This window comes from Nelumbo nucifera, chromosome 5 (genome assembly GCF_055504915.1).
Source record: "Nelumbo nucifera cultivar China Antique chromosome 5, China Antique-T2T, whole genome shotgun sequence".
NCBI lineage: Eukaryota > Viridiplantae > Streptophyta > Magnoliopsida > Proteales > Nelumbonaceae > Nelumbo > Nelumbo nucifera.
Genome location: NC_142653.1, coordinates 14,735,309 through 14,747,468, shown reverse-complemented (window position 1 = coordinate 14,747,468; position 12,160 = coordinate 14,735,309). Strand labels below are relative to the sequence as shown.

Sequence of the window (12,160 nt, the reverse complement as noted above, 5' to 3'; positions counted from 1 at the left end):
TTTCCAGCATTCCTTCTTGCAGAGGCGGTGGGGCTCTTCGGCGACTTTTCCATCGACGGAGTGGTGGAATAGGAGGCGAACGAGAAACGATTCTTAACACTTCGAGATCCGATTGGTAACTTCCGAACCTCCGAATCACATTCCTTCTTGCGGAGGGAGGCACCGTCGGGTTCGGACTCGGAAGCCGAGGAATGCTGATCGTGCGGTGGGGATTCTCGGGTGGTATCGGCTGGTTTCCGGCAGCGATGATTATTAACCTGGTTCTTCCCCCACTTCAAGAACGAAAGGGAGAAACTGTGAAGAGGCTGCGATTTGACGGGCGCAGTGGCCATGGATTTTCTCTACGATGTCATAAGGTAAATTGCCAACATAGAGTTTTGCCTCTTCAGGGAGTTCCGGATAAGACTCACGAACATCCAGATCTTTAACGAGTTTCCGGCGAGTTGAAGTTCTGCGGCAGGTTTTAGGGAGATCTGGTTCTCTGTTTTTGTGACGATTCTGCCGTCGATTGAGGGTTTTCAGACACGGTGGTCGATATGGCTGAAAACAAAAAAAAAAAGAGCACGGTGGGCATGGTGGACGAAAACAAGGAACATGGGCAGGAGGAAAAGGTCGTGGCAGCCAAGTCAAGGCCAATACAGCCAAAGTTTCTACGCAAGGCAATGCGTCTCAAGGAGAATCAATCGATGCAATCAAGACTGGGTTAAATGGACTAAGTAGTGAGCAGTGGAACATGTTACTCAACCTTTTGAACACACAGAAAGAGAGGAGTCAACAACTAAGTGGTAAGCGAAAATTGTCAGAGTGGATAATAGACACAGGGGCTTCTCATCATATGACAGGAAGCCTCGAGTCGATGAGAGACATAAAGAATGTCATTCCATGCTCTGTCGGGCTGCCAGATGGGAAAGCGACAATAGCAGAGAAAGAAGGCACAGTTGCGTTGGATGATCATCTGAAACTGACTAGTGTTTTATATGTGCCTAGTTTGAATTGCAATCTAATTTATGTGTCGCAATTGATTGAGGAGTCGAATTGTGTTGTTTAGTTCACTAATAAATTCTATGTGATATAGGACCGAACTACGAGGATGTTGATTGGAGCGAGTGAGCAGCGAGAGGGATTCTATTATTTCTGGAGCATTGCATCAACAAGAGCAATGAAGACTACAGAGAGCAAGACGTGTGATATTTGGCATCAAAGGTTAGGGCATCATTCTCATAAAATTGTTAAGTTGCTGCCTTTTGTTAGTACTAAAAATAATAAGAATGACAGTATTAAGGGTTGTGATGTACGCTTCCGAGCTAAACAATGTCAAGAAGAGTTTGTTTCTAGTAATAATAAAGCATCCGATATTTTTGAGTTAATTCATTGTGATTTATGGGGTCCTTATAGAACTGCAGCTTCTTGTGGTGCTCATTATTTCTTGACAATAGTAGATGATTTTTCTAGAGGTGTTTGGATTTATCTTCTGATTGATAAGACAGAAGTGGGACGAGTTCTTCAAAATTTTTTTGCTATGGTTCAAAGACAATTTAACAAACTTGTCAAAGTGGTTCGTACTAATAATGGGACTGAGTTTGTCTGCTTGGCTCGTTATTTTGCTCAGTATAGTATTATTCATCAAACCACTTGTGTCAGGACCTCTCAACAAAACGGGAGGGTTGAACGCAAACACTGCAACATACTCAATGTTGCCCGAGCATTGCGTTTTCAAGCTAGCATGCCTATTGATTTTTGGGGGGAATGTGTATTGACCACATGTTATTTGATCAATCGGACACTGTCCATTCTGTTGAAGGGAAAGACTCCATATGAAGCTTTATTTGGGCGACCTCCTTCTTATGATAATGTGCGAGTTTTCGGTTGCTTGGCATATGCGCACAATCATGGACATGGAGGGGATAAATTTGTCAGTCGAAGCAGACGATGTGTTTTTGTTGGGTATTCTTTTGGAAAGAAATGATGGAGTTTGTATGATTTAGAGTTCGGCACGTTTTTTGCATCAAGAGATGTTACTTTTTTAGAGGATGAATTCCCTTATGCACGCAAGGAGGATGAACAACCAAACAAAGCACAAGGCCAATTTCATTGTGGAATAGGTGGGACAGATGAGGTGTCGTCCACTTATTTACCAGGACAAGCAAAGGGCGAGATGGAGACTAACCAGCGAGGTGAACTCGCAGAAGGAGTCAGTGTAGAAGAAGGAACTCATGTAGACCCAAATGCCAATACTAGTGAACCCATGCATTCTTCTGACGTCACCACAGAAAATGCAAGCGAAGACAGTCCTGACGTTAGGGGGGTGGCAATGTTGAGCAACAGCAGCACTCTAATTCTCATTTGGGGCATGGGCATCGACAGAAATAGTAGTCCACAAGGTTAAGAGACTATGTGCTTTACACCACACAACGCTTGAGTCCCTCTCCACGTTCCTTTGCAAGCTCTTTCGGCCAATCACATCCTGCAAGTAGTCCTTATCCCATAGATAACTATGTGAATTGTAACAATTTTTCTTATCGACATCGTGCTTTCTTGGAAGCTATTACTGCAAGAGTTGAACCTACTTCTTTTGCTGAGGCCGTAAAGGATGAAAAATGGAGGGATGCAATGCAGAAAGAAATACAGGCACTTGAGAATAATCAGACATGGACCGTAGAGCCTTTGCCATCCGGAAAATGAGCCATAGGATGCAAATGGGTATATCGAATCAAGTACAACGCTAATGGGACAGTGGAAAGATACAAAGCCTGTCTCGTGATCTTTGGGAACAAGCAGGTTGAAGGAATTAATTATAATGAAACTTTTGCCCCAGTTGCAAAAATGGTTACTGTCCGTACTTTTCTTGCAGTTGCAGCAGCTAGAAATTGGGAGCTTCATCAAATGGATGTACATAATGCATTCTTGCATGGTGACCTTCATGAGGAAGTCTACATGCGAATGACTCCTGGTTTTCAGTCAGATAAACCAGGTATGGTGTGTCGGTTGCGAAAATCTCTATATGGCTTGAAACAAGCGCCGGGATGTTGGTTTGCTAAATTAACCACAGCCTTGAAGACATATGGGTTTCAACAATCAGGTTCAGATTACTCCCTATTCACCTTTCGTCGATACAGGGTACATGTGCTTGTCCTCGTGTATGTGGACGACATTATCGTGTCAGATAATGATCATATGGCAATTCAAGTCTTCAAGAAATATTTGAGTGACTACTTTCATATGAAAGATTTGGGACCACTGAAATATTTTTTGGGCATTGAAGTTGCCCGAAACTCAACAGGAATTTTTCTGTCTCAATGAAAGTATGCTCTGGATATTATCGTTGAAGTTGGATTACTTGGTGCAAAACCTGTTCCTTTTCCTATGGAGCAGAATCACAATCTGGCCTTGACAGATGGGCCTCTCTTATTTGATCCTAAGCGATACAGGCACTTGGTGGGTAGGCTTATTTATCTCTCAGCGACTCGTCCTGAGTTGTCTTATTGTGTGCACGTTCTGTCCCAATTCATGCAGCAACCGCAAGAAAGACATTGGGAGGCTGCATTGCGAGTGGTGCGCTACTTTAAAGGAAATCCTGGTCAAGGAATTCTATTGCGTTCAGATTGTGACTTGCAGTTATATGCATGGTGTGATTCAGACTGGGCGAGTTGTCCTTTGTCCCGATGTTCCCTATCTAGGTGGTTTATTCTACTTGGGAAATCGCCGATTTCCTGGAAAACTAAGAAACAACACATTGTGGCTCATTCTTCAGCAGAAGCAGAGTATCGATTTATGGCCACGGCCACGTGTGAATTAAAATGGCTGAAGGGATTGTTATTGGCTCTTGGAGTGACGCATTCGAACCCAATGCGATTGTATTGTGATAGTCAGGCAGCCTTGCATATTGTAGCAAACCCAGTGTTTCATGAGCATACAAAATATATTGAAGTTGATTGCCATTTTGTTCGTGATGAGATTCAAAATGTTTGCATTCGTCCTGCTTATGTGTCGACTACCGTTCAGCTAGCTGACATCTTTACAAAGGCACTGGGTCGCAGAGAATTTGAGTATTTTCTCCGCAAATTGGGCATTCACTATCTGCATGCTCCAACTTGAGGGGGGGTGTTAGGATTGAATTAGGAGTCTCCGGGATTAGGAGACTCCGCTGATTTAGGATCGAATTCGGAGTAGGAGTCTCCGTTCTCTTCTAATCCTTATCTTGTATAGTTGAGATAGGAAAGACAGGTTTGAGTTTGAGTTCCTGTAAACTTAGGAGATTCAATGGTTGTATATATATATATATATATATATCTGAATCCTCAATGAATGAAAAGACAAGAAAGGAAAAACCAGAAAAGTTATGGTTTTACATAACTCACCCATTAACAAATTTCATTCAAAGAAAATGACTTCCAAGGAAAGAAAAGTAAGGGCCCATTTGGTGTGTCTTTCTATATGGTTTTTTGGCTGTTTATAAGTCAGAAAGACCGAAAATCGATTTAGTTTCATTTGGCATACGGAAGATCTAATCACCAAAAGATGAGATGCGCAAAATCCATTTTGGACTGATTTCGAAAAGCTCCAAATGAAGCTTTTCGTGTCTTTTGCATTTTAATTTCGTGCGAAAAGACCCAAAATGATGCACGGAAAAACACACATCTGCCAAACGATATTCAGATTGCCCAAACCTATGTCAAAAGCTCAATACATCTTTTGATTGTCAGAACTACAAGAAGATCTCAAAAAGACTTACCAAACAGACCCTACGTTAACCAAAAACTATAAACCCCTCGCTTTCCTGTGATGATTAATTAGAAAGCTGCTTCACTCAAGAAATTTCAAAATGCACATGCTGGTAGTTTGATGGTTTGTAACTTATATAAATGCTTGACTGTTACACGCAAAATAAATAAAACAATATATAAATAAATAAACTGATTCATGTTCCTAGCAAAAAGGATGGATCTGAAATATGATATTATTCTACCAAGACGATTTCATTGACATTGCTCGGTCCAAAGTCGTGGCTTTGAGTTGGATGACAAAAGATCTACCAGCTGCTTGGAATTAGAAAAATATATTATATAAGTGATATGTGCGAATTTGGATTATCTGAATGCGGTAGCTGTTTAGCCAGCTGTGGAATGAATGATAATGCCCCTCATTGGTAAAAAATATACATAGGGCCCATAGTGAGAAATTAAATAGTTGTGAATCCCATGCATTTTATTACTCGCTGAACAGCTATAACATTCAGTTAATCCTTATTCTATATCTGCTCTAAGACAAAGCAAAAAGTAAAGAGGATGGATCTATTTCAATACCAGCCTATTGAGTTGATTATTACAATTTACAACTTTGAGTATTTTATCCAAGGAAGGACCAGGCAATACATCTCTTACTGTATAACAAATGGCCCCTAACTCACCAGAGACATTCCATTAGGGCTGTTCACGGGTCGGGTTGGATTGATTTATTGGTATTTTTTCAATCGACTTAACCTAATCGGTTTGAGTTGGTTTTTGTCAGTTTTGTGAATGATTTGATGGATTAAAGCTGAAATTTTATATATAATATATATATTTCTGAAATAAAACTGAAATATATATATATATATATAATATATATATATATATATATAATATTTAAATCGGTTCGGGTCGGTTCGATTTTGATTTATACATATAAATTTTGAAACCGAACTGAACTATCGATTTATGTTTTTTTTAACCCAAAACCAACTGGTGCTGAAGAAAAACTGACAAACTTGAATTCGATCAGACCGAATTGATCGATTTAGTTGGTTTGAGTCTTGTTATGAACAACCCTACACTCCATTGGCTCAAAAGTTAAAAAAAAAAACAATTTTTTTTTATTATCTAAAAGGTTTAGGTCATTTATTTGCAAAGGCCCGAGTTATTGGATAAATTCGTACTGCATCCTCTAAGAAAAATCTGAATGAATGAATGAATTGATTGAATAAAAATGTCAGACTTTATCATGTCCCCGGCCCATTAATAAGTAGCTAGGGCGCTATGACGACGTTGATATAATATATATGAATGGGCAATAATTTCATGGGGCCCCAACAGCCTTCTTCCTGCTTGCGTACGTAAATACTGGCAAGTGATCCGGACTCCAATGGATCGGCCTAAGATAGATAGCACAATTAATTGTAGTTAAATGTGTCTCAATAGTAATTAAGTTTTGAAAAAATATATTGTACAAATTTGCAGAGTCAAATGAATTGATGTTCTAATTTCAAGTATATCCGTCCTCCCAATACTTGGAATATAATTTCAATTATAGAGGACACAGTAGGATATGATGTCGGAGGAGTGTTTGGGAAGTAGATTTAGGAGCTTTTAATTTCTTTTATATATCTTTGTTGATGTTTCTGAATGGAGGAACAAAGCGTATAGAAGAATTTAGTTTAATTACTATAAAATCATATATGAAATGGTCTTTTATAAATGGAATGTTCACCAGAGTGGTCTTTATCAACCCTCAAGCAAATTAATTTATGATTAGTATAGTATTTCAATTGGTATACCTAGGCAAAGTCATCTTAAATGTCTAATTATATGTATGTAGCGCTGTTTATCAAAGCAATAGAACAAAATTAAAACTCAATCCAGTGATAATTTCATGTAAGACCCAGACCCTGAATGTAAGTAGTAGATTTTAATCAATTCTATCACGCAGAAGAAAATGAAGCATTTTATTTTGTTATTATTGTTATTATTATTATTATTATTTTTTTTTTGTAGCAAGTTATTAAAAGAATAGAGTATATCGATGGGAGCCTCCCCTATGTAGAAAGACAAACATAAGGCGGCCAGGTTAATAAACTCGTCTAATGGTTCAAGCAACCTGATTCATTCATTGAGCGGTTAAGACACCGTTATTAAATATTAATTAAGAATCCCTCTTGGTCTTGGGTGACTTGACTTGGATTCGTCTGCAAATAGTCATCGAAGATGACTAAATAAAGCATTTAAAAATTGTTAAGCTTGACCCATCGTATTTTTTTAACTTGTTTTTGTTGCTTGATTAAGTCCGCAAGCCACCGGGAAATATGGGAAAATTACAAATTCAACAAGAAAGATAGAACGTGTGGGTGTGTTACCAGTCTCGATCACTCACTTCCCTGATCGAGCTGATCATGTTCACACGAAATAGTAATAATAAGTTCGTTTGCGCGCGGGTTGTCGATCCCTATTATAAAACATGCATATTAGGCACTAGAAAGACACAAGATCTCTCTCTCTCTTCCTACCCAAGTGCTTATAGCCTTATAGGATAAACCCTGAGCGTATTTGTTGCAGAGATTAATCATGGCTTCTCCCGGAAATGTCCCTGCTAGGTGGATTCCGATAAGTGCAAGCCCATCAAGAAAACCACATGAAGAACCCGCGAAGAGGGTGAAAGATGATGGGTTGGAGACAGAGAGCACTGCTTCCGAAGAAGATAACACTACTAGTTGTCATGGCGTTGGCGTAGGGAGATCCTTCCCGTTCAGCACTTGCTCTTCCCCTCCACCTCCTTCTCTTTCCAACCCCATCTTCAGCCTCCCTCATACCGCCCCATCCGACGAGTCGGAGGTAAAGATGGTTCAAATGTCCCAACAGCTGGCGGGAGAAACGGGTTATGTTAGGCGCGAACCAGTTCGATTGGACTTCCAAGGGGAAGGGGATGGTGTCTACTTGACATGGAAGGATCTGTGTGTGACAGTTTCGAATGCAAAAACGGGAACCCGAGCAATCCTTCAGGATCTCACCGGCTATGCCCAGCCTGGCGAGGTCTTAGCCATCATGGGTCCCTCTGGTTGCGGCAAGTCTACTCTACTGGATGCTTTGGCAGGTGATCATCACACTAGTCCTAATTAATTTTCTTCATCATGATTAATGATTAATCTGCGCTGCTCTTCCTTAATTAATTAACACCCACACTGCAATTAAGCTAATCAATCACATATTCATGAAATTGCAGGACGACTGGGTTCAAACACAAGGCAGTCTGGAGACATTCTTGTCAACGGTCGCAGAGAGGCACTAGCGTTTGGGACGTCGGTAAGGAAATTAAAATATATAGCTAGCCTAGCTAGCTGCTACGATGCATGTCATCTGGAATGATGAATAGCTAGCTAGGCTGGTATATATATAAGCTAAGTTTTATTTCCTAGCTAGCTAGTTTAAGTTTAACTACTGGTTAATTAATTAATTTCCTCATCATCAATTTAATTATAATTAGGCTTATGTGACCCAAGATGATACTCTAATGATGACGCTAACGGTTAAAGAAGTCGTCTACTACTCCGCACAGCTCCAACTGCCGGACTCCATGCCTTTATCTGAGAAGAAGGAGAGGACAGAGATGACTCTCAGAGAGATGGGTTTACAGGATGCAATGAACACTAGAATTGGAGGGTGGGGTCACAAGGGGATTAGTGGCGGCCAGAAGAGGAGGGTGAGCATTTGTATTGAGATCTTGACCCGCCCGAAGCTCCTCTTTCTAGACGAGCCCACCAGTGGTCTCGACAGTGCGGCATCCTACCATGTCATGAACCGAATCGTGGGCCTAGCTCGACATCACGGAAGGACTGTCATCGCATCCATCCATCAGCCTAGCAGTGAAGTCTTTGAACTCTTCCATAATCTTTGTCTTCTTTCCTCTGGTAAAACCGTCTACTTTGGTCCGGCTTCAGAAGCAACTGAGGTAATTAACTATTATATATATATATATATAACCGCTTATTGATCGAGCGCTTTTGCCTAGCTGTATCTTCATGATCAGTTTCCTAGCTTCTTAATTTCTTATTAAAATTTCCATTGGACATGATAATAGTTAGTTAACACTGATAACAATTCTAATTTGTTTTTGAATGAAACTAGTTCTTTGCTGTGAATGGTTTTCCGTGCCCAAGTCTGAGGAACCCATCAGATCACTACCTTAGAACCATCAACAAAGACTTCGATACAGTGAGGAATCTGTGTTTTAATTAAGTTCCTAGATCTCTATCTTTAATTTCACTCTAGAAATTAAAATTTTACTTTTAAACTAAAAATTATTGATTATCTATGATCATTAATTAGGATATAGAACAAGGCCTGGATGGCCAGAAAATAGCTACCGAAGCTGTGATTAACATTCTTGTACAAGCATACAAGTCATCTCACACTAGCCAACAAGTAAATACAAGGGTAGCTGAGTTATCTAAAAGGGTACGCAAGTAGTGTTTGACAGCTGAAATCCTCTTCCATGTTATATATTTGTGTATAAATTAGCTTTACGTAGACAGCTTTTGCTCTTCATCAGGAAGGAGAAATTTTGGAGAAGGGAAGCCAAGCTAGCTTCCTTACGCAGTCCCTCGTTCTTACGAAACGGTCCTTTGTGAACATGTATCGTGATCTAGGCTACTATTGGTTACGATTGGCAATCTACATCGCACTGTGCTTATGTGTGGGCACCATCTTTCACGATATAGGTTCTAGCTTTGGCTCGATTCAGGTAAGCCAGCCGATGAATATTAAGGATTTAATTAATTAATATAGTGAAAGCATAAGTAGATGATATATATTATGGATTTAATTATTTCTTAGTGGCAATGGAGTTCACTAGCTACTGCATTCTAAGGGTAGTTCTAATTAAATTCTCAGGCTAGAGGCTCGATGCTCATGTTCGTGGCTGCTTTCTTGACGTTTATGGCCATCGGTGGATTTCCATCTTTTGTTGAGGATATGAAGGTGATGAATTTCATCTCTCAAACTACATTAATTTTATAATGGGCAAATCTCTTAAAACTGTCCTTGGACCCTTATTGTTTAGAAATTGCCTTAAAGTATCCCTAAGTTTTGTTATTGGCCTTGATTTGACAATAACACTTTGTTGGTTTTCTCCTCATGGCAAACTTTCTCCATTAGAAGAGCTTTCCAATGAATATAGATGTCTAACAAAACCATCTACTACCCAAAAATTAGATGGGATCATCCCCCTTCTTTGTTGCTACAAAGACCCCTGAACAGGTGAATAGGAGGGATCATCTCCCACTGAAAAACTAGATTTTTTGGATGCCACCTTAGCTCTTACTAGCTCCATGTCCATTTGTTTCAATATCACAAAAAATGTTGGAGGAATTCCCTTTTGTGTTCTTGACCTTCAATCAAGTAAAGGTTGAAGGGTGTGTTCTTGTCCGCTAGGTAGATGTTGAATTCTATTTTGATTTTTTGATAAATAATGGAAGGTAAGATTGACCATAAAAGGGGAATATTAGGTTTTGAAAAATTCTATATGTCACGTGGTATCACATATGAATGGATTGTGATGGAAGGCTAACAGATGCTAACAGCAAGGGAGGATTTAGTCCATTATTGAAAAACTTAAGGGTACTTTTAAGACAATTTCTAAATAGTAGTAGTGGTAGAATTTATCAATTCCCTAAAAAATAGAGGTAATTTAAGGTGACATTTGGCATCGATTATTGATGATTCTTTGCTGTTGATTTTTCAAAAATTGGTGATTTTTTAAATCAATTAATGTCTTTTCAAAAATTGACAAATTTTATTATTTGGTATTACTTCTGCCATGTAAGACAATTATTGAGAAATCAACTTTGAGTCTATTTGGTACCGATTCTCAAGGGCCAATTATTTTTTGTATTGGAGTTATTATTCAATGCCACGTAGGATGTCATGTCATCTTCAAAAAATCTGAATCAGGTAGAAATCACAAAAAAAAGGTGATCCCTAAAAAAGGCTGATTTCAAGAATTGATTTTTGGCCAATTTCTTGAAAAACATCAAAACCGACCAACCAAACAGAAATTCGAACGGCGATTCCTCTAATGCTGATGCATCTCCTACATGGTAGTGATTTTCAAGAATTCATCATCAATGCCAAACATCACCTAAGTGATCTTCCCTTAATTTATTTAATTATCAAAAATTAAAGTCGTTGCATTAATTCTGAGAAGGTAAAGTAGTACTTAATTATTTGTTTCTTTCTTTGTGTTAAAATTCAGATCTTTCAGCGAGAAAGACTGAATGGGCATTATGGAGTGGGTGCATTTGTTGTTGGAAATTCGTTTTCGTCCATTCCCTACCTGCTTCTCATATCTCTGGCTCCAGGAGCAATTGCTTATTACCTTGTTGGTCTTCAAAAAGGAGCTGGACATTTTGTATACTTCGCTTTAGTGCTTTTCGTGTGCATGTTATTGGTTGAGAGCCTAATGATGATCGTTGCAAGTGTTGTTCCAGATTTCCTCATGGGTATTATCACAGGGGCTGGAATCCAGGGGGTGATGATGTTGAACGGTGGGTTTTTCCGATTGCCCGACGATCTTCCCAAGCCTGTGTGGAAATACCCCATGTATTATATTGCATTCCACAAGTATGCTAACCAAGGATTCTATAAGAACGAATTTGAAGGTTTAACCTTCCCCAACAATCTAGCTGGAGGCCCAGCCACCATCAGTGGAGAAGAAATTTTGAGGAACACATGGCAAGTGGAGATGGGTTACTCTAAGTGGGTGGACCTTGCAATCTTGTTTGGGATGGTGATTTTATATCGACTCATGTTCTGGGCTATTATCAAGACGGTAGAAAAGCTTAAGCCCATTATCAGAGCTTTCTTGGCTGCCCCTCCCAACCAAATGGCACAGATCATGGAGAATCCTTCTTCAGCATAAATATGATACACACCACACCTGTAATGCATAGTTTGTAGTTTGTGCGTGGTTAATTTTCAGTCTGAGTCTCTTACGAGTTTCAATGTTGTATTGTTCAACAGTCGTTGACGTACCGCGCGTGCACTTGTATTCGTGCTTAGGCCCTACTCTTTAATTTTAGCGTAATTTCAACATTGTAAAAGTTGAAATATGTATAATAAGCAAACGATAAATGGGGGGTTTTATACTAAGAATGCAGTTGCAGTTTACTTAAATCTCCTTCCTTCCTGTTTACAGTCGAATGTCAATTAAATTGGGGGTGTTCCGCTTTATTTGTTTTAAAAAATTAAGGCTGCATTTGGTAAGTCTTTCTGTACGGGTTTTAGACTGTTTAGAAGTTTGGAAGTCTGAATTTTGGGCTTTTTCAATTTGGCAATAGAAAGATCTATTGGGAAAAAGCTACAGCCCGTAAAAGACTCTAACAGCCCTAATTTGGGCATTTTCAGGAAACTTCAAA

The 12,160-nt window shown here is 39.3% G+C and overlaps 1 protein-coding gene across 1 annotated transcript; it reads left to right on the top strand.

Annotated features, from left to right (window-relative positions):
• Positions 1-6,994: 6,994 nt before the first annotated feature.
• LOC104604550 (ABC transporter G family member 1-like) lies at positions 6,995-11,918 on the top strand. Its single transcript, XM_010268938.2, has 8 exons — positions 6,995-7,842; positions 7,972-8,051; positions 8,233-8,697; positions 8,874-8,960; positions 9,075-9,203; positions 9,298-9,489; positions 9,639-9,725; positions 10,999-11,918. Exons 1-8 carry the CDS (start codon positions 7,317-7,319, stop codon positions 11,662-11,664), a joined length of 2,232 nt encoding a protein of 743 aa, XP_010267240.1. The 5' UTR covers positions 6,995-7,316; the 3' UTR covers positions 11,665-11,918.
• The last annotated feature ends 242 nt before the right edge of the window (positions 11,919-12,160 follow it).